General features: G+C 47.6%; 1 protein-coding gene across 2 annotated transcripts; it reads left to right on the top strand.

The window, feature by feature from the left end:
- The first annotated feature begins 4,915 nt into the window (after positions 1–4,915).
- Positions 4,916–18,303, top strand: fignl2 (fidgetin like 2). 2 transcript variants are annotated; one of them, XM_028993971.1, is made up of 3 exons: positions 4,916–5,040; positions 6,512–6,653; positions 13,717–18,303. In XM_028993971.1, exons 2-3 carry the CDS (start codon positions 6,629–6,631, stop codon positions 15,840–15,842), a joined length of 2,151 nt encoding a protein of 716 aa, XP_028849804.1. In that variant the 5' UTR covers positions 4,916–5,040; positions 6,512–6,628; the 3' UTR covers positions 15,843–18,303. The 2 variants fall into 2 exon arrangements, with proteins under 2 accessions (XP_028849804.1, XP_028849805.1); XM_028993972.1 differs by lacking the exon at positions 4,916–5,040 and adding an exon at positions 5,078–5,192.
- Positions 18,304–23,192: the final 4,889 nt, after the last annotated feature.

Below are 23,192 nucleotides of genomic sequence, written 5' to 3'. Positions count from 1 at the left end.
AGCTTCTATCAGAGTAGCAGTGGGACTATGATGAGCTCTAGAACGGGGTGGTCAACCCCATTCACCCCAAAATGTCCGCAGAAGTCAGGTCTCAGTGAGTGACATCATGGGTGCTGTTCCACTATGGAAATGGTGGAATGCGGAGTGCATTGTGTCACTATAGAACATTACATTACATAGCATGTAATTACATTTCGTCTAATTGTTTTTATTGAAAGACCAGTAAGAAAAAAAAAAACAGTTCTTGTTCTACTGACTTGGATAGTTTCTCCTCATAACCTGGACCAGAGAGCAGGCTCCACCACCACCTGTTCCTGGCTGTTCCTGACTAGGATGGGGGTCCAAAATGTACATTCTGTACGCTTCACTGTTATTATTAGGTGGAATGGTGAAGGACTTCTATTCCCTCGACTGGAAAACGATCAGGTTTACAAGGTAGACCATCAATAGATTGTCCCTAAACCTAGCAGAACGGATTCGGTCACGTGAGTGCCTTGTGCTTCATACTTTACATTGGATCATCACAACAGAGCCCCATGTGAGTTCTGCAATGGCTGAGCCCAAAACCTGCAGAACCTCGAGCGCTTCTCTCTATTGCACCATTGTTTGCTTATCTGATGAAAAACGGCCAGCGTTCCACACCACAACCCCCCACCCCCCCTCTCACCACGCTCGTGTTCATGGCAGCTGCTATTTTTAGAACTCCTGACATCAGCGGCCACGGGGATGGGCAGAGCAACGCTGTCTACAATTACAGCCTTGGAAAAGTCATTGTTACCACCTTTAAACCATGAGGCTGCATTTTAGCCTCAGCACGATTATTAATAAATGACCATAATTAAGGTGAAAGGAGCCTCGGCCTGAAAGGGGGCTGTTTTTAACAATTACTGTCAATGACTTAACAACTTAATGCTCTAGAAATGGACTGTTGCAATTGGGCCATGCAATTAAAAAAGCAAAGTAGCTGGTTTAAGGTCATCGTGGCCATGTTTCGCCCCTGCGTCCGGCGGATTGACTCTCCTCTGCGTTTAATTAGGGCTTTAGCCCTCGCCCATCTGATCCCCCTTTCAGTTTCTGCACTCGCCCTAATTAGAGTGCATTAGTGGCCACACCAACCGCTGGGCTTTCGCATTCTTGTGCCGTCTGCTGCGCGCAACTTATGCTCAGTATAGCACAGTTCCTCGCCAGTGTCCAGGTTTGCGTTCTAGGCCATTTTGGGAGACGGAGGACCAGATGGAACGCACTCCGCCTGTCACACGCTCTCGGAAAGGGTTTGTTTTTGGAAGGACGCTAAGCCCCAAACTCACCACCCGTGTCTTGTGTGGGTTCTCCTGCCTTGAATGACATGCTAGCATGACACAGAGAGGTCATGTTTCACAGCTGGGTGTGTCACGTCCCAGGCCAGATTAGCGGCTCTCATGGACGTGACTGGATGGGCCTCTAAGCGGTGGGTGTGGATGATGGGTTGAGCAGCGCCACTCACAACCCGCCGGATCAATTCCAACTTCGCTGACGACAGTCTGTCTCAGGTGCTAGAACTGCTGAGAAAAAAGGTGGCAAAATCACCAGGCTCCATTAATGCTGTACTAAACCAGGGTGGCCACAGGGTCCACAAGTTACTGTGAACTTGCTCCTGTAGCTTCGGAGCCCAGTTTAACCTTCCCCGGCCGGCTCCTTAATTCTCCAATTTTCAGCTGTTAGAGATAGAATTGGAATAATAAACAGCTGAACCTCCCGGTAATAATCCCTGTGACCCCTCCGAACACCCCCATTCCAGCCACCCAGTCTTCTCCAGGGCAACTGGGGCTCAGGGGTTGGGTTTCTGCCCTCCCTAATCTCCCCCAAAGCCTGAGCATTCGGCCCAGCACTTTAATGAAATCATATCAGCCAAAAACCTGGAGAGCCTGGAACTGATTAACAGCACGCACACACAAATACACAGCCTGCAGGCAGTCTTAGATCACCCTGGATGCATTTTACACGTTTATCATTTTAGATTGCATTGTGCAGTTGGGCAAGGATTGATTTATAGGTTGCTGAGATTTTTAATGTTTCACTAATGTGAAATTTCCCATGAAATTCCATTTACTGGCATAAATTAGGAGAATTGCATTAGGAATCAAGGGCTGGTGAATTTACAGATTTTTTGTACTGTTATTTTCCATCAGTTTTCATATGCCAGTGTTTAAGATCAATTCCAATTCGTGCAGCCTCTTTTTCAAAATGCTTTAATAAATACCAAGCACAAGTACAATCTTGGGGGTTATACTACTACTATACTACTATAAAGAATAGGTTCAGTTTTGCAGTCCTAGTTACATGCTACAAGGCTGTAATCAAAATAAATATGAGAATAAAAATGAAATGCATGTGGATGACAATCAATAAAAAAATGCACGTTTTTCAATTTAGCATTCAGACATATATTTTGTTTAAAATTGAAAAATGAAGTTTCAAAGACTTTTGCCCAACCTAGATGCATCATGCGGGTGTACAAATAGCATACTCGAAGTTGCATATATGTATGCATTTTCAGACTCTCTAGGCACTTGGACGCATGCTGGAGGGACATTTGCTGCACAATGCTGCGGTGGGGGCCTAATAATAGGCAGGAGGCTTTAATTTTAGGATGGTGTTGGCAGGGGGAAAAAGTACTTTTTTCTTCCGGGAGGCCTACAGCTGTCATGTGCCGGACCCTCTCACTCCATTAAATAGCCAAGCGGCGTGCTGTAGATCAAGAGAAAGACTCTCGGCGAATGCCAGATATGTGGCGTGGCCCGTGTCTGTGTGTGTGGCTAATCAGTCACTGTATCTGCGAGCTGCGGTGCTGGCAGGCTTTCATTCATCAAGTTACTTATTAGCCTGATTCATCCGAAATCTCCAGCTGAAGCGCCGTTCTGACGCGGTGCGAGGAGAACCGGGGGAACCTGCAGAACAACAGTGGGGTGATGAGGTCAGACGGTTCCACTGTGTCGGTTCAGCGATCTCGCGCTAACGGCTAATGGCAGCGAATGTTAGAATTATGAGGTTATATAGCTGCATGCGTTGAAGTGGCTGTCAGACTCACATTGTCTCTCTCTCTCTCTCTCTCTCTCCGGGAAGTGAGGGACTTCATTGTGCGCCGGGAGTGCTGTCCTCAGCATGCTGCATGTGTCCAGACTGCTTGGCTCAGCACTAATAACTGATGTGCCCGGTGAGGCTGTGGAGTGATGGGCCAACAGGCCTCCATATAACTACACACACACACACACACACACACACACACACACACACACACACACCAGGCAGGCATTTAAAACCCAGCCCAAGCCCTGACACTCCTTATCATCCACAGCGCCTGCGTTACCGGGGTTAATTAAGAGACGCATGATCAGATGAATTTAAATATGAGGAGCTGAGTGACGTTCAGAAATACCTGTGATGGGTATCTTTCTGTTGCTGAATGGAGGTAGTGTTCAGCAGCACGGCGAGAATAAAGGGGGTTTGTTGGACAAAAGGAGACTTTTATAGATGCTGATGGAGCAGGTTGCAGCGCAGAATCCTCCTGGCAACGCGCGGCCCTGACGATTGTGGCCGGCGGGGGTCCCAATCCCGACCCGGACATTGATCATGCACAGATATATACAAAACAACACCATGGGTGATGCTGTGTGTGTGTGTGTGTGTGTGTGTGTGTGTGGGAGAATGTTTGGCATTGCTCAGTTGGGGGCAGATGCCGGCAGGGCTGCGTGGAGAGTCCGGGAAGTGGTGTAACGGGAGCAGCCTGAAGAGGTGTTTGGTGCTAGTGCTCTAAAAACAGACTCACAGCTGTGCTTTACACACACACACACACACACACACACACACACGGCACAGTGTCATCATGCATCCCTGAAGTGTTTTAAAAATACCACTCACCACACCTGTGCAGATGGACAGGAAGTGGCGGTAATCAGACACTGGGAGAGAAACCTGCTGAAAAACGCTGACGCGCTGAAGCGCTGCCATGTTTCAGAATTCAATGCTGGAGCAGGAACACTGATACTGCAAAGGAAAGTCTTCAGGATGTTTTATGTCATTCTCAGCCATAAAACACCCTAAATCCATTATATGCCATCAGTAGCGCATCTCAAACAATAGGAATATGGGGAGAAAGCACATTTGCATTCCAAAAGGTGAACCTTCAAACCTTCCACTTCAACCAAGTACTGACGTTATAAAAGAAGTTGGGCATTTCTATATTGTAAACCCTTTTTTTGACTGATCGTAAGTAATATTCTATTTATTCCAGATACAATTCCAGATATTAGCTATGTGCCACTGCCATCAACATTTAGAGCCACGGATATTTAAATTTAGACCATTTTCTATTTGTAATGAATATACCATGTATGAAAGTTTTCATTTTTGAATGAAATTATAAGAACGATAGGTTTGAGATGCACTAGTAGATGTTTAGAACAAGATCTTGTCATTGCTAATTGCACCCACCAGACCGGTCATAAATAAGACAGAAATTTCTCTGTGCCCTTATTGATTGAGCGCAATTGCATTCTCTCCTGCTGTAAAAATGTTCGTAAGTGGTGTGGAATTCGGACCGAATTGCCAAAGCGAGGACAGAAACATCAGGTCCCCCCCCCTCAGCGTCCGTCCAGGTTCCCCCGAGGCCGGACTCCACCGGCGCATTTCTCTCTCTCTCCCTCGCTCTCTCTGGATGTGACCAGGCAAGAGAATTCCAGCCTCGCCAGGTTTGATTGGTCAGCTTCCCCCACCCCTCCTGCCCTCCTCTCATTCTCTCTCTTTCCCTGCTTAAATAGTTTCAACAACAAAAAAAAAAAAAAGGGAGGGAGAGGGGGATGGGAGTGCTGGGGGAGGGGAGCTGCTGTGTTGTCACTGGTAGAGAGAGAGAGAGAGAGAGAGAGGGAGGGAGGGAGCAGTGGGAGAGTTGAGTCCAGTCCCATATGTGGAAAAAAAAAGCCTGGCGCTGCACACGCGAGCCGGACTGCTGCAGGGATTATCCAACTGCTGGAGGAGCAGACGAAGAAATGCAGGCATGAGAGGGTAAGCAGCTCCTCTTCCTCTCTCCTCTCTCCTCGCTGGAGTTGCAGGGGCGACCGGGGAGTCGTAGAGCCGGACCCTGCGCCCCGGACTCATCTCCGGATCCATCCCCCCTCTTAACAGGATCCAGGCTGCACGGCTCTCCTTTCATGCAGGTGTCTCTTTTCGAACCTTCAACTCGGCAAAGGCTGAAGTTGTGGCCGATGTCAGAGAAAGTGTGTGGTTTTGCGTTCTGACTGGACGCTGGAGTCCTGATGGGCTCCTGTGGCTTGTGAACTGCTGTAATTAGGAAAGCCACATAACCAGGGTCAATTTTGGACACCAGCTATAGTCATGTGATCATGGTTGTGTTGGTCAGTTAGAATGTCCTTACAGGCTGAAATGTCTTTACTTTTTATGTAATAATTCTAATAAATATTAAATTATTATTTAGTTTTGGCTTTGACATTAGAAGGTGACAAGGGGATAATTTTATATTTGTGTGTGTGTGTATATATATACATTTTGTTAACATTTATTTATTGTATATTTATAAATTGAATAAAAAGTGGCAATGCATTTTAAAATGACTGCAAAAAGAGACTGAACGGAAACACACTGCAGAAATTACCCAAGAATTTACAACAAAACTAGTTTTTGTGCAGCAGTAATGAATTCAAGCTGGGGTTCTTTTTCTGGTAATCACCCTGCAGGGATTTTTTTTTCTTTGCCGCTGCTGCTGCTTTGAAAAATGCCCCCCCTTTCCTCTCCGTCTCTTTCTGTGTGTTTTTGATCATATAAGTCGGTTGGAAGTATAATATAAGTAACCAATTTTGGCTTCTGGGTTAAATATTATCAATTTTGTGCCGAACGTGGGTGAGTTTAAAAGCCCCGTGTTTGAGCAGCAGGATTATGTAAGGTTTTCCAGTCACCTTACGGGCCAATTTCAGGCGCCCCAAAACGTGGTCCAGTTTTAAAGGGAAAAACACCGTTTTTTATCATCTGATGAACTTTTGTAAAATGCTTGACACTTTATGCATGTCGTTGTATAGGCGAAGTGCATCGTGCGCTGCAGCGTACGCATGTTGGGGAGCTTCTCCGGATCGGCGCTGCGAGACCGTGCGGCTTTTTATTGCCGCTGCGAGCGGTGCGCTGGTATGCGTGAGGCTTTTTGTGTGGCAGGCAGATTTAGAAAGCCCTCTTTAGAGCCGGGGGGACGCACGCAGCCTCACAATCAGCTTAAGGCCTGTGTGTGCACGCCGGCCGGTGCTGAATACCCCAGTGTGTGTCGGGTCCAGAGAATGCCCCTGTTTATGTTTCACCACTGCACTGGGCCGCCATTGTCAGGGCCTTTTTTTTAAAAAATTATTTATTGCAGCGTTTAGGGGCTTAAAGGTGACGCTTGATGAACAATTTAATGGAAGCTTGTGACCGTGCATGTGGTGCATTTACTTATAAGTTTTTTTTTGTTTCTTTCTTTCTTTTTCTCTCCTAGTTTTGGGTTCTGTAGAGTCCCAGTACAAGCACAGGCCAGCTATGGACTATATCCGGACAGACGCTAACCTGGGTTTCTGTGCACGGCTGTCAACTTAAACAAGACCCAGTCCGCAGAATGCTGAGTCCCATTGTCCCATATAGTAAGTAAAATCTCTTTTTCTCTCGCATGACGTCTCCCACAAAGTTGGACTTAACATGTGCCAGGCATGGTGTGTGTGTGTGTGTGTTACAGTCAACACGACTGCAGACCCCTTGCATGGTGTGTGTTTGGTTTATGTCATGCCTGATACCGGCATGGTTCTGGCTGTCATTTCCCAGTTCTTCTCTCAGTAACCACTTTTACCATCTTTACTTCTCTCTTTCCTTCTCCTCCTCCCGCTTAATTCTGACCTAATAACTGACGTGTCCAGTTTTAGGCCCCCCTGATTCCAGACCCCCCTGCCAAGTCTCATTTAAGCCCAGCGTTCAGCGGCTCCACAGCTGCATTGTTTTCCCGGCCAGCATGGGGCTTCAGCCGCTGCCTATTCTCCACTCTTCTTTACCTCCCTTCAACACAGCTCTGTGGGCATGACAGTCACAAGAAAGGAGGGAGGATCCCGCCGGGCGACCACATCAGATCCATTTAAAGTGTAGTTCCCAAAAGAGTCCTTTCCTCGTCCCCAGAAAATTCACTTTGACTGGTTTTGTGTTCATCACTTCCCTTTCCCCGGTTGTGGGGTATTGGTGAGCTCCTGCGCGATAGCTGATGATCTCTCTCTTTTTTTTTTCCTCTCCAATTTCCTTGATGTCGTCATACAGGTCTTCAGATATTTGTAGATGAATGTAGTCTTAATTTAAATCTGACCTGACTTAGGGTTAGGGTTAGCTGTTAGCTGTCCTTTGCTGCGCTGGACCATTTTGAAGAAGGTCACACGGCCCAGATGGAATATGTGACATTTCTTGAAACTGTGCACCAGAGCCTGATTTTCAGGTATTTCGGAAAAACTGGTCCTTCTCTCTCTCTTTTTTTTTCCTTTTTTAAACCTGTGCTGGTCAGGCGATGAGCATGGACGGCTTTCTGAATATTTTCGTTTACCCAAACTGATCTCGGAGCCTGCAGGTATTTCAACAGGAGAGAAACGGACTAATGTTTCCCTCCTCTATTTAATTCTGTTTATGGGGTTATTGTTTAAATAATTAATTTGTACTATAGTGGGTTATTATGATTAATTGTGATTTTAATGCCGATTGGAGGAGGTCAGGGCAGGGAGGGGATAAATGTGTGTGTGTGTAGGCATGCCGTATGAGATGAGTAAGACTGCACACATGGGTGTTAGATATCTGCCATGTTTGCTCTCAGCCCAGTCAGACGCTGGAGAACTAAACTGGTTCTTTCTCTGCTTTCCGACCCGCTCTGAGGTCTGCATGTGAATAACGCCAAGTCCATGTCAGAATTCTGCCTCTCCACGGCACGTCTTAAAACAGACAACAGGCGTCCACTGTCCGGCAAGCCCTGCGGACGTCCACCCCGCTGTCCGCTCCCCGGGTTCTGTCCCTGTGTGGTGGGACCTCACGCTGGGCCGCGGACAGAGCTGGACCTGAAGGAAATCCGAGAGAGGTTCCTGGAGCCATGGATACTCCGGGAGGGATTTGGCGCAAAGAGTCTGTAATCTGCACTTCAAACGTTGCCCCTAAATCAGTCCCAGGCCGCGAGCGCCCTAACTCCTCTTTCTGGAGGAGGGTACGCCCCTTCACTCCCTTTTCGGAAGAGGACCGAAGCGCACGCACTCGAGCCAGAACGAGCGGCCGTGCTGCGAGAATGGCCGCTGGTTTCCCCCTGTTGGGTCATTAAGGAGTTTGAATGAAGAACGCTGAGGGCCTGGCAGGGGTGGGGGGGGGGTTTCAGCGGGGAGGTGCCCACAAGTGCGAGTTAAGCGCCGCTAGGATGCCCCCTTCCAACACGTACGCTCTAATGAGAGCGGCCGTATGAATGCTGTGGCGGAGAGGCTGAGGGAGGCCGTTGAGTAAACAGTGATCACGCTGAAGGGCCTGTGAATGAGGGGGCTAGGGTCATTAGTCCTGCGTGTGAATGGGCTTTAATTAGCCCGCAGCATGCTGTGTGAGTGAGCGAGTGTGTGTGTTCGTGTGCGTTATTAGCGTAGCGAGGGGAGCGGCCAACTTCAGTTCGGAACCTGTTCCTTGAGGTCCTTAGAGCTCAGGATGTCACTCACACTTTCCCATCAGCTCATCCTCATGGAGGACAGCTCATTAAGCCCAGGCCTCCATGCAATTAAGCTTCCAGTTAAAGCAAAGGGGGAGGTGAGCCTAATCAGGGTGCAAACTCCCAGCAGCTCCTCGGTGCGTAAAAGCGCCACATTCTCACACATGGACTCTAAAGGGGAGAGACGGAAAACAGAATAAGAAATAAGCAATGTAGAAGTGTACGGGGAGGGCGGGAGAGATTGGAAAAATGGAGGAAGAGAGGGGGAGAGGAAGGAGAGATTGGGCGAGGGAGACAGATGGGTGGTGGTGATTGGTCATCACAGAGCCTAGGGACAGCTGTTCTTTGATATATTAGTGGACACAATGACCTAAAGCCAGCCTGCAGCCACACAAAATAGGGTCCCTGTTTTTCTTGAAGGGAGGGGACGGGGGGATTGCAGGCCTTTTGGCCATTTGTGGGCATGAATTAGCAGGCAGAGGGGGGAGGTGGGCCAGCTTGTTTCTAAAATTATGAAAGTGACACATCTAGCCATTCTTTGTGCTGGGTTTAGGTTCGGCTTCATTACAAAACAGCCATGAATCAAGCGCGGTAACACACAGGCCGGTTATCGATAGAGGAGTTACAGATGAGGCATTAACCAACGAGCGAGGTGATTTGCGCCGTCGTTCATTTTATTTATCTGTCCGCATGCGCGGCCTGTAATGTGGTGATTTTTGCATCGATCGTGTAAGGATACAGTGGAGAGACTAGGAGGCCGTTATAAGATCAGCGATTAGACAGATGGAGACGCTCAGGAGGGTGAAGAGGGGAAGACGCAGGGAGTAGAGCGGGACAGGGCTCTCTCTGGGGAGGGCCGCGGTGGACATTTAAAAAGAGCCGCAGTGTCTGGAAGTGCCCAGGGCAGCAGGTGTGAAAACTCGTAAGAGCCCCACCAGACTCCTCAGTTATTACATCGTTTTAGGGCCATGAAAGAGGGAGCAGATGAGTGCCAGGGAGAGGGAGACTGAGAGACGGATTGGGTTACCTTTGATTGATCACGTCCCTGTGACTAATGCACAGATTTATAATAACTTTCTCAGCAATGGCCAATTCTGCATGGCATATAAACTGGTTTTCTGATGTTGTCCAGCTCTACTGGCAGTATTGGGCATTTTATATTCTGCGCTGCTTTTTGTGTTCCGTCTGTTTATTAGAAAAGTACCGTGTTGAACAGACCACCGCACGGACAACCAGGCCACTTTCATGTCAAGATAAGATACTGGGTGGGCTTTTTATGACCAAAACCGCAGATATCGGCCGCAGCGGACTGAAGACAGGTTTGATATTGCCGCAGTAAATCAGGTGGCCGTCGATGCAGCGCCACATGCACGGGATGAGGCGCAGAGGACACCTGCCTCTGTCACGTATATGAGGTATCAGCGTCCAGAGATGCGTTTTGAATTATTCCTTCATTCATGCATCGCCAGATGTCCTTGTAGACCCTGTTTAGCTGTGTGTTTATACCAGATACCAAAGTCAGAGGAGGAGCCCCTCCCCTCCTCACACACACGTCCTTGTCTGTTTGGATGAGACGGACTGAGCTGAAGGAAAGGACATAACTCGTATTCCCTTCTAGGCCTCCTGCCAGATCCCACCTCTCAGCAGCACAGATTATCCAATGCTTGGGTTGAATACAAATGAGCAACTTCATTTGAACACGGCTCCTTATCTATGGGAGGCGGAGGTGGAGCAATCTGAGCAAGCATGTGCACTCTGGCCAGAGCGTGTGTTCTGTGTCACTCGACACACGCCTAAAATTCTCTAAACACACTGGCAGACGTAGCTGCTCCCAGCATTCTCAAATAACACAACTGGACATACATGCATGAAATGGAGACCTTTATCCTGCAGCTTGAATGTTTAACACAACTGGTTTGGGTTCTTTGCACGGTGAAATGTATTCTCGAGGCTACTCGATTCATCCATGTGTGTGGACGGGGGATCTGGTCAATATGGTGCTGGACTGACGCTTGTTTACAAGCGGCCTGCCTCTCTTCCTCCAGCAATCCCTCCCTTTTAATAGGTGCTCGTTCCAGTTGGCTTGTTGGATTTATGTAGGTTTTGTTCTTGTGGCTGGGGGAAACAAAAGTGTGGGCAGCAGGGGCATGGTGGACAACCCCAGGGAGCGTTGAGCCACTTCCTGCAGCTCTAATGTTACAGCAGTCCCAGTTGTCTCTAAACCTGCCTCGTGATGGAGGCCGGCTCTGGAACCGGGCCCCGTATTGCCAACTCAGCATCTTCTCATCCCTATCGTGCCAGATGATGGTCCCTGTTGTCAGAGCCAGAAGGACAGGAAGACGCCCACAGGCAACACTTGTCTTAATCACACACTCTTCTGAAACACACAAGCAAGATCTCCTCCATAAATCCCAGGGCCACACAAAAGCTGTCAGTGGACGGCTGCTGAATAGATTAATACGATTTCCATAATTAGGCAGCCCTGTTGACAATAGGATCCCACTGCCTTTGTCTCACGGACCAACAGGATTGTCAAGGAGAAAGGGGTGCGTCTGCTGGACGAGGGGCCGTCCAACAATGGTCCCAGAGACAGTAAGGCTGGTCAGTGGGAAACATCTGTCCCCCTACAGAGCTGGGGACTCATGCCCTCACTCTGAACGCATGCACTCAGCTGCCCACCCGCTACGCAAAAATGCACACAAAAAAGTGAGGGCCACATGATCGTCCGTGCAAACAAAGGACGAAGCAAGGGAGCCCTCACTTTCGTAATTGAAAAAGGTCCCGCCTCCTTTTCTCTTAACAAGGCTCACATGTTGATCACATTGGCAGCTGAATGTGAGGGCGACTGGTCACATGGCTGTCTCTGGAGCCCAGGCCAGCATATGTCACTTCTTGATGTCGCAGATCAAACAGCATGGTTAGTCTGGATATCTGCTTCCTAATCTACTCACTGTTCCCCGAGCTTCACGATTAATCCATCAAGAAGTGAGGAGCTGATTAAAATCAGCTCAGATTACTCAGTGTCTTCCTCTGGTGTTCTCCAAAGATCCCTCTTAAGAAGATATCCTGATCAGGGGTCTGTGTGTCATGGCATTGCGTCACACACCACAGCAGTCTGGCAGTCATCTGATGAGGGGGTCTGTGTCCAGGTACACTTATCCTTTCTAGACAGGGGGCTCTGTGAATTGCATAACCGATTTATGCCCTTGTTTTAGCAAACGGCGGAAAGCACACCTAGCCATTTTCAAGGTCCCCTGAATGCAAACGGCTTTCTGCATAACCGTGGAAGTTTGCTGTTCATCTGCCGTGTGTTTTGATCGAGTGGACAGCAGTTTGCTTGGTCCAACTGTGCTCCCAAATGTCCCTTCTGTGCAGAAAAAAAGGGAGAAATGGAGTACGCACTGTCCACTCCCTCTCTCCTCCTCCTCCTCTGCTCTCTCCATTGCAGGTTTTATGAGTTCCCCTGGGCTGCCATCCATCTCTGTCACACACTGGCCCCATTATTGGACTTCGGACAAACCCTTGCAAACCAGAAGCACAGATGGGAATGTCCTGCAGGACATATACTGTTTCTGCAGCTTGGACAATGACCTCCAAGTCAAAAGCACAAAAAAAATGCCCCTACACTATACGCTGCTGATTTTAAAGAATATTTGAGGATATATGCGGTATTGAAAATTGTCTGGAGCATAAACTGCGGAAACCAATTTTTGCACATCAGAGATCCAGAGAGCCCTGGATTTGAATATGAAGGACATGGTAATCCAATGACCATCTGCTGGTCTGATTTTATTGAATAAATAGCAGGCGTAATCTGAAGACACACATGGGAAGGGGTTTTGCCCAAGAGAGAAAGAGAGAGAGAATGAGAGAGGGAGAAGTGGGGGGAGGTGGAACAGAATATTAGGTTCAGATGGAGCACGGCACAGGTTATGAAGGTTTGATTTAAATGGCAATAGAGCCCAAGCGCTATCCCTGCAGACGGAGAAGGGATGATGAATTATGAATCGTTCTTTACTGAGGGAAGGTGAGGGCCGTGGAAGCTGAAGTTCCAATTAGGCTTCTTTTGGTCATAATCTTCTACCGCTCCCCTTTTGCAGTTGCAGCCCTCACCCCAGGCTGAATCGTGACAGTCCAATAATGCCAAGCTATGCATGGAATGTCAGTCTGAAGCCTCTGCAAGGAATAGTCAGAGGGCCTTCATAAAATGGATGAGTTCAAAATGAGATATATAACATAAAATCGCCCTCTCACAGATTCTAATCTGGGCTGCAGGCAAAAGCCCAAAAAGGGTTTGGTTTGTTTGAGTAACCTGTAAACTAATACGTGAGTGAAGAGGAACAAATTTATAGGACAGGAGATTATAGAACGTTGCATTTATTTATTTTCAGCGTTGTGCTTTTTTTTTTTTTTTTTTTGCTTTCGCTCCTTTCTCTGCCTTGAGCATGGAGCCAACATGAATCACAGGATTTGCAGGGCTGAAGATAGCCAGAGGAAAAGGCATTCCACTCTCCCAGTGTTCCATGGGAATCTGACCAATGAATAGCACACTATTCTGTTCCTGAGCTTCCAGACCCCAACCCCCTTCTCCACACCACTGTCCCTCTCTTTCCCTCCACCTTCCTTCCCCCATCCAGCCGGCCACACAGGGCTTTTGGGGAATTGCTTTGCGGATGGTGGGTTGGGGGAGTGGACAGGGGAGGGAGAGGCATTCAGTGAAATGCACGGGGTGATAACAATAGCTCCTCAGGGAGAGCTGCAGATGTAGCACAGCGACGGCTATATGGGCCTTATCATCAACAAATGCACCGGCTGGCCTCTTTCCCTCTCTGGTTGGGGTTATGGCCACTAAAACTGACAGAACTCAACAATGTTCAAGGATTCTGTCTATTTTCCTTCACTGTAAGCTGGAAAAAAATGGAACCGTACCTGAGTGATTTGGTTAAAGACAATATCCATTGTCCAGTATAATGACCTGAGTGTTCTGTCTGTTTTGTCCACAGGTCTGTTGAAGATGCACTGGAATCCGGAGCATGCCCAGCCCCTTAGCCAGTGGCCTGAGCAGCATTTGGATGTGTCCTCCACTACCTCTTCCCCAGCACACAAATCAGAGCTCTATCCAAGTCGCAACCACGGGCGCAGCTCCTACAGCTATGCCTGGGCCAACGACGACATCTCTGCCCTCACTGCCTCCAACCTGCTGAAGCGTTATGCTGAGAAGTACTCTGGCGTTTTGGACTCTCCTTATGACCGGCCCACTGTGGGCACTTACGTCGAGCCTCCTGCTGCATCGGCATTTGGGAGCATAAATGGCCAGAAGAGTGATTTGGAGCCTTGGCCACTCACACATGGCTCTGAGGGCTCGTACCCTCTGGTACCGCCTTCCTCCCACGAGGGCCTTACAGCACCCAAGGTGGTCACAGCTTCCACAACAGGGCCACCTGGAGGCTCGGCAGTCAACAGCAGCCTGTCAGACTCGGCCTACAGTGGCAGCAGCTCCTGCAGCGGCCCACACTCAAGCGACTACCCCCCGACCTACAATGGCACATATCTTTCATCTAGCTACTGCCCCCAGCCCAGCGCAGCACTTCCCCCACCCACCTCCCTACATGCTCTGCAACCCACACCCACCCTGGTGCCCAGCTACACACCCTCCACCACTGTCTACAACTACCCACCCACCACATACCCTCACCAAACTGGCCTGGCACCCAGCTATACCCACCCTACCACCCCCTACCTCCCCTCTGGTCTGGCTGCTCCCACACCTCTCCCTTCACGCCCTACTGTGGTCGGAGGAAGTTATGGCTACCAGAACCCTGGCCTTGGTGGCCCAGAACCTGCAGGGAGCTCTCTGAAGAGGAAGGCTTTTGAGATGAGTCTGAATGAAGAAGATGGGGGGGACACAGCGTCCCGGTACAGGAAATACAGTTATGAGTCCATGAAGTCTGGCACTGATCCACCATATGGAATTGGTGACAAAACTGAGTGCCACAGTAATGGTTTTGGTACATCTGCTGACCAACAGCAGGCGTTTAAGCCCAGCAAGCAGTCGTCGCAGGGTGGCCTGGGCCCAGCTGGGGACGAAGTGGCAAAGTACAGTGGACTGAAACCCCTGGTGTCACCTCCATATGGAGCTGCTGGGGGTGACTACAGCCCACCAGCAGCCATGACTGGCGAGAATGGCAATGGTGATCAGGGCTTCTCCCACCACCGATCAGGCTCCATGAAACGGCCAGTCCCCTGCCCTCAGTCTGGGGATCTCTTGAAGAGCGTGGACCCCAGGCTACTGGAGCTGGTCACGGGCGAGCTGCAGGACTGTGGCCCTGTGCTGCTGTGGGGTGAGCTTACAGGACACATGCACCTCAAGGCTACCCTGGAGGAGGAGGTGCTTTGGCCTGTGCTGCGGCCCAACCCGGCTGTCCGGCTCCCCCGGACCATGCTGCTCTTTGGGCCACAGGGGGGCGGGAAGACCACCCTGGCCCGTTCACTAGCCTCACAGTTGGGCGCCACCTTGTATCGTCTGAGTGGTGCAGCACTGGTGTCCAAGTGGAAGACCGAGGCAGAGCAGATCCTGGCCACCCTTGTGGCCGTGGCGGCAGCAAGAGCACCATCGCTTGTGTTCATCAGTGAGGCAGAGGCTTTGGAGGAGGTGGACGGCGGCCTGCGGCAGCACCTTTTCTCGGCACTAGAGAATGTCCAGAATGGTTTGCAGCAGCTCCTACTGGTGGTGTGTGCCACCCGTCGGCCCGACCTGCTTAAAGAGTCCGTGCTGCGCTGCTTCTCCAAGCGCTACCACGTGGGGCTGCCCGATACCAGCATACGCAGAGAGGTACTGCTGCAGGCGTTGGCAGCGCAGGGCTGCAGCCTGAGTGAGCGCGAGCTGGGCGCCATCCTCCAGCGCTCAGAGGGCTTCACCGTCTGGGAGCTCCTGCAGCTGTGCCAAAAGGCCATGGCCTCTGCCGCTTCGTCCTCCGGTGGCTCCGCAGGGACCCTGCACAGCCTTGCCCCGCCCATTAGCACTCTCACCTTCAAAGACTTTGAGAACGCCTTCTGCAAGGTACGCCCTCATAGCACCCCCAAAGAACTGGACACTTGTATGGAGTGGAGCAAAATGTATAGCCACTGAGAAAGAGAGGCCGGTTGTCTGCTGTTAAGACTGCTTCAGAGGACTGCTAATCCGATCTTCTTTATTCTTTTTCCACATGCAAAAGCCTTGCAGATTTTTTTGTAACTACTTATTTGCAGCCAAAAGAACGGGGTTATATTGGAAGACCATGTTGGGTGAGGAGCCATATAGATCGAAAGCATTTGGTAACATGCCACAGTGTGTGTTTCCCCCTATAAATATACATATACTTTATTTTTTTCCCAAAGAAAGATTAGCCCTTTTCTTGTATGGGGCAGTTTTATTAGTCTATAGGAGCTCTTGATTTATATTTGGGGCATTACCCTAGATTCCGATTAGCCTTGATCCTGGACTAAACCTGGAGATTTAGCCTTGAGATTATGGATAATCAAATTTCGAAGAAGAAAAATCTGATTACGACTCTCAGGATTATATTTATTGCCACCCTCTGCTCCAGTGGCACTGTATTTTTTATTTCATTGTTTTACTTTAATCGATCATTTGGTATTAAAGGGCTTAGGATATATTAGAGCAACTATATTGTTTTTGACCAAAAAGCTTCTAAAGTACATCAGTTTTACAACCTGGCCTTGCCGCAGCAAAATGGCACCATTTTTTTTTTTTTTAACAATGATCAGATATAAACACTGTAAACACAAATGACTGCGGTCTGGATTTGTGCACTTTTGTTTTAAAGCACGGACGGCCTCAACGCATAATTTGCTTAACTGTCCAGGGATCAGCATATGCTCAGTCATCACGTATGAACAAGGGGAGAGCGAGCTCACATTCCGCACCCTCAGTGCAGATTGGCTGAGACCACCGGTCATGGCTCCGCACCTCACACTCGTCGAGGTCTGCTTTTTTTTTTTTTTTTTTTTGCTTTTACTTTTCCCTTTTTTTATTTTCTCTTAGTATGTGTAGACTTGTTTGAAATACTCAGGAAGAATTTCTTTACCTCAGATTTTATGAACAAAGAAGAATGTATGTAACCATAGGGTCTTAGTAGTACGGCGAAGGAGGGACAGGCCTGGCGCAGTGCTGCGCACACACAAAAATACACAGTGGCGCTGTGCTTTTACCTCGGAGGAGAAACTTGAAAATGCTACAAAGACTAACAATGAATGTAATTCAGGTATTTCAGAAGATATCTGATGCCATAAAAAAAAAAAAGACTTTTTGAGTTCTAAATAAATACCTTGTTTCTTCATACTTTATTTCTGATGTAGATTTTGATGGAGTGATGATTGTCTTCATAAAAGTGTTAAGTAGATGGCAGACCCAGTGCCATTTTTTTGTTGGACAAACTGTGTTTTTTTTTGGTTTTGTTTTTTTGGACCACTTTGTCTGAATCACCCACACCAGTCATAATATAAAGAGCACCCAAAGATTAATCAGAAGGAAACTAGTATGCAATTGGCAGCTAATCATGTCTAATCAATGATTGTACATACAACGTGTACGCAGTGTGGATACACTCAACACGCAGACAATCCAGAAAGCGCAGCATCTACCAATGTGTAAAAAAAATCTACTCTGTTTGACTTTGTATGAAATGAAGATCAGATGAGGCTTCGAATGTCTATTTTTGTCATTATTCTGGAGAGCTCCATTCTCTCTACTGACATAACGTTGTGTCCCTCCCCCACCTCCGAGAGAGAGCAGAGCTTTTAGCCGGGCTGCAGACCCCCGTGACCATGTGGGTGGGGACGGGGGGACTGACCACTGCCCCACCCGCCCGTCCCCATCCTAACGCGCAGCCTTTTGGAGTGGCCATGTTCTGATTGATGTCCAGTAACCTTAGATCACCCGCCCGACCCTTACAAGTACAGCTGGTGGCTTCAGTCATGCCGTAGAGCCAGGTCAGTCGGAATGACCCCCGCAGTGTGCATATTGATCTCTGTCTAAGGAACAGCGAATGCATCCCTACACCACGTAGTCCAGAAGAGGCCAACAATCACCAGCCGTGCACAGACAAGCCTCGGATTGATCCAAAATTCTGATGCATTTTAATTCGATCGTTTTTTTTCCCATGGTAAAAATCCAGATATGAGAAATCATGCTGCTACATACAAACACTTTTTCATTCATTCTTTGTGAAGGGATTCTCTTTTGGCGAATGGCCATCGGAGATGTCCTTGTTTTCAGGAAAGAGCTTGCAGTATTAACAAAATGAATGTAGCGTTATCGTGAACCCAAAGGGAGGCTTGAGAGCTTCGTTTTCATCTTCGCAATTCTGACATTCACATTCCTGACTGCTCAGACTACTGACTACTATATTTATGCACCTCGAAATATCTCCTCAAAAAAAAAGGTACAAAAAAGAACAAAAAAAAAAAAACAGTTTGTCCGACAAAACTGGCATGTATTAGCTATTTTAATCTTAGTCCAGTAACTTTGTTCTCAGATCTTGTACATTTTCTGTAACCATTTCTACCTCATTTTTGCGACATATTGTACATGAAAGTATTTATTTCATGTCATTTTTTTGATGTCTGTTTTAAAAATGATATTGTTCTTGAACTGTAATGGTCTACCTCAGAAAGACTGTATTTTAAGAGAAAAGTATCACAATATTAAAGAGAATATGTCAACTTTGGACTCTTTTTCATTGAATGATTTTTGCCATCCATCCCTTCAGCCCTGATTAGTGTCATGGTGGCCACACCCCTCACAAGTCATAACCACAGGTGACCCCAGGACTGACCTTAAAAGATGCCAACACTGTCCAGCAACACAGAATTTACAATTCCTGCTCCATGACTGTCATGCCACGGAGGGGAGAAGACATGCACGCTTCTCAAAAGGACAGAATCCAGGGTGCACCAAGAATGCAAAGAACACGCTGGTGACCTTGGCAAGAATGTTCTTGCAACGTTACTTCACAAGAGCGAACTTGCAAAGACGGGCGGCGCATCGAGTGTTCGACACCTGCACACGGTCAGGTCGTTTGGACCGGGAACCGGCAAAGATCTGAGCTGACTGAAGGGATCTGGTCCTCCCGTTTACATTTACAGCGTTTACCAGACGCCCTTATCCAGAGCGACTTACAACAAGTAGTTACAGGGACAGTCCCCCCCCGGAGACACTCGGGGTTAAGTGTCTTGCTCGGGGACACGATGGTAGTAAGTGGGGTCTGAACCTGGGTGTTCTGGTTCATAGTGTGTTAGGCTACTACCACATTAAGCTGAATAATTTTTTAGCAGCAAACAGACAAAAAAAGAAAACGATGACGGACTTAATGAGCGGTTATGGGCCTGAATTGGTGCATTAAGTGTCTCCGAGAACCACGAACGTCCAAGTGTCTTTTGCCATCCTTTGTGTTTCTGTCCAGTTTTTACTGGGGGACAAGAATATGTATTAATAGACGCCCAGTCGTAAGTCTTTGAAGGCCACAAAATGAGAGAATGCACAGTCTTGTCCCTCAAAGCAGAATGTACGTGACGGTGTTGCGGTGTTAGCAATGTTAGCACTGGTACGTTTTCACGGGAAGCGAAGCACTTTAATGAGGCGCTTTTAAACGTGAAAAAGGCGTGTTTGTGCTCGAACTAGAGCAGCTATTTTGTACGAGAGCCTGTTCGAAGCGCGGCGCCATATTTTCGCCGATCGTGAGGAAATTCCGGTCATTTTTCCACAGGGCTTTGACCCGAGCGAACCGGGCGCTACCGCCGATTTAATTACGTCGGCGAGACGACGTCACGTCGAGAGATAAAATTTTTATGCACAGATGTGTTTCGCGATGAAGGACATGAAAGGGCTTTTTCTTAAAAAAAAAAAAAAAAACTATTTCAAGTATTTAAAGTGAGGGGAAAGTTGCGCTCACCGGTCACTCTGAACGCGATGACGTCACGCCGAAGCGCCAGTGCGTCGCTTCGCGCTAGAAAGTTTATCCGAACATTTACATTTAGAGCATTTATCAGACGCCCTTATCCAGAGCGACGTACAATCAGTATTTACAGGGACAGTCCCCCCGTGGAGCAACTTAGTGTCTTGCTCAAGGACACAATGGTAGTAAGTGGGATTAGAACCTGGGTCTTCTGGTTCATAGGCAAGTGTGTTACCCACTAGGCTACTACCACCCACACTGGTATACAGTGTTTAACGTATAATATCGTAACAATACTATGTCTCCATTTCAACCCCTACTTTTGGTATAGTAATGAGAAAAATATATTCCAAATATACCCGGTCAATAAAGTAATAAAGTGATAAAGTGAAGTGATTGTCACTTGTGATACACAGCAGCACAGCACACGGTGCACACAGTGAAATTTGTCCTCTGCACTTAACCATCACCCTGAGTGAGCAGTGTGCAGCCATGACAGGCGCCCGGGGAGCAGTGTGTGGGGACGGTGCTCAGTGGCACTTTGGCCGATCGGGATTCGAACTGGCAACCTTCTGATTACAAGGGCCGCTTCCTTAACCACCTGGATAAGAGCCCAGGAACTGTAGGAATGTCCAGACGATTGTGCATACTGGTGCACATTTCACCTTCCCACACTGTTCTCTCGAAAAAACGACTAAATGCTGAGTGTCAGCAGACTGGAAGGATACACAAGGTGAAAAGCCTCGCCTCATTCTGTGCCCAGTGCCTTTATTGACCCAGGTCAATAGCCTATTTGAAAATTAACTAATTCATCTTGTTATATTATTAATCCTGTATTTGCGCTGGGTCTGTGCAGATCAAATTCTAATTCAAATTTTTTATTTGTCACATACATAGTCATACACGGTATGATATGTTGTGAAATGCTTCTTGCGACTGCTACAGACCACAGTATTCACAAAAAGCATTTCACTGCATGTCATACCACGTATCATTGATATCCTGTATCATTGATACGTGTATCATTGATACCCTTAAGGAAGTGGCCCCGTAATCAGAAGGTTGCCGGTTCGAATCCCGATCCGCCAAGGTGCCACTGAGGTGCCACTGAGCAAAGCAACGTCCCCACACACTGCTCCCTGGGCGCCTGTCATGGCTGCCCACTGCTCACCAAGGGTGATGGGTTAAATGCAGAGGACAAATTTCACTGTGTGCAGTGTGTGCTGTGCTGCTGTGTATCACATGTGACAATCACTTCACTTTTTTTTTTTTTTTTACAGAACGTGCCACAGAAACTACTGTGTGTTTTCAAGGCAGTAAAAGTTTAGCCTCTCCCTGTAAATTAGAAAGGTTTCTAATTGACTAACGACGGAGGCTAATGAGCGCATCGCGTCTGATCATTTGCCTACAGGCGAATGTGGAAGGAGTTAAGGATTTACCAGAGGCGGTAAAATCTAAAACCCAGATGTCCCCTCCACTGTGCTTGCTGCTGCAGTTAGAATGTGAATGAGCCTGGAAAGCATGTTTCATGTTCTTGTTGCACACCATTCTATTGTGAAGGATTCCGTGAATTCATTTGAAGACTCGGTACTAGTTACATGATTTATGAGTGATTGTGCGTGATTGTTTTTGATGTTGTGCCACACTGTGGGCTTTATTTTTGTTCTGTGACAAGCATGTGAAATAGATATAGGAACTATTTTTCATCAAATCAACAGGAGTGTGTTATTCTATCCTCCAGTGATTAACGTGTATTAGAACCAAACATTACTATCGATGATAACGCATATTCTACCGTTGCATCTTCCTTCATGGACGCCAGCCCCTCATACGTAGCCGCTGAGTAGGTCTCAGCGAATGTGAAGGTCATTGCGAATGCATAACAACCGGCGTAAATATGAAGGTGCGAATATCTGTCGGCCTTCGTGGAAGTGGACGCGGCAGGGCCTCGTGGGATTGTTGATTGCGGCGGACTGTCACTAATGGCGTGATGACATTGTCCGCCTACCTATGCCTTTCTCCCAACCTTTCCATTGTCCGGTCCAGCCTTGAAGCTGACAAGGCTGACATCAGAGGGGAGGCCTGACACTGGGTGAGTTAGGGCTGCCAGCTGTTAGCAATCAAGTCTATTTTGAAGTCAGGGACACACGGACCCCCGGGGCCAGAGCAGTAACTTGCACAGCCCTTTCAGCCCCCGCTGCCCCCGGCCCCAGCGCCATCCAGCACAACTGTATTGATTCCATATGTTGGGCCCCCACAGTGAAGGGGCTTTTTACCTAAGAGGACCCCGAAATAATTACAACCTCACACACGTCCGCGTAAAGCCACAAACCCTAGATTACTACATTCCCCTTCTGATGAAAAATGTAATTCTGCTGTTTTTTTCAAATCAAAGAACCATCAGAAATCCACAATCAGCTATTTATCAGTATGTGCATAAGTAGTATTTTTTGTATTATTGCAAACAACAGATTTCATAATTTTTGGGGGGTTTGTAACAAATGAATACTGTATAAATGTGTTAATTAAATGTGTTACCTTTTTTTATATAAACTATTTAAAGTAGTCCATCGGCGAGGTGCGAACACCGTGCGCCTGGTACCTCGCCGGCTGCAGGCTTTCGGGGCGGCCTGCTGTTTCGCATCACGGGAAATGAATTTTGATTTGAGGAATGCCTTTTACGCTGACTCCTCGACCTCCTGTGGCTGTGTGTTTATTTAATTTGCTGTGGGAGAGAAGAAATGACTCCTGTAACCTGGTTTGATTCGACCAGGCATTGGAATGAGTTGCAAATGCTTTAACGATTTGTGACAATTCTGTCATTCCATCACAGTTCCAAGGAATCACAAAAATTGGCTTTAGTAAAAACACTAGTCTTTGCCTCAGTGTAATTGCACATTAATTTACCTTTAAATATATATTGAACCCAGAAAGCGAGGTTGATGAGAGTGCAGAAGATGAGGAGCCGGTTCCTCTGTCCAATCCTGCGCAGCTCGTTGGCTCCCCCCCGCGGTGAGGTCAGGTATGAACTAGAATAATAATATTCGTCTCATTTTTTATTGTGCGTGCGGAGACACTGTATTTCATGTGTTTATTTACCATTTGAACAATTCTTTGAGTAACAAACACAAGTTTAAAAATGAATAGTAACACATTTAAAGAGTGAAAGTGAAGTGTGATCGTGCAATAGCCTGTAGGTTACAGGCCTCTTCCCCAGATTAATATCTGTCCGAACTATTAGCTTAGTATGAAGGTGAAGGGTCTTTTTAAAAACCTTGCGAGGGAACCGCTTCTGTCTGTCAGGAAGTTCCAGGCTCTGAAAGCAGCAACTTCCCATGAGGGCAAAAGAGAAGTGAAAGTGGGTGGACAAAAAAAAAAAAGGTCCAAATTGCCCTTTGGGTGATCAGTTAGACATAGTGTCAAACAAATATTTTCATTGTATTTCATTGTTTACCTGTCTTGTCAGACATGACTGGCATTTTCACTACGTTACATAATAAGATAAACCATGCTACATTTTTTTA

The sequence above is a fragment of the Denticeps clupeoides genome, chromosome 10, assembly GCF_900700375.1.
Source record: "Denticeps clupeoides chromosome 10, fDenClu1.1, whole genome shotgun sequence".
NCBI classification, from domain to species: Eukaryota; Metazoa; Chordata; class Actinopteri; order Clupeiformes; family Denticipitidae; genus Denticeps; species Denticeps clupeoides.
Note: the sequence above shows the minus strand (reverse complement) of the source record. Positions and strands in the feature narration are given on the sequence as shown.

Bases quoted from the DNA above. Each gene is read 5' to 3' on its own strand.
- fignl2 (XM_028993971.1), top strand. From the start codon at position 6,629: ATGCTGAGTCCCATTGTCCCATATA. The intron at 6,654-13,716 runs GTAAGTAAAATC...TTTTGTCCACAG, and splicing joins GAGTCCCATTGTCCCATATA to GTCTGTTGAAGATGCACTGG.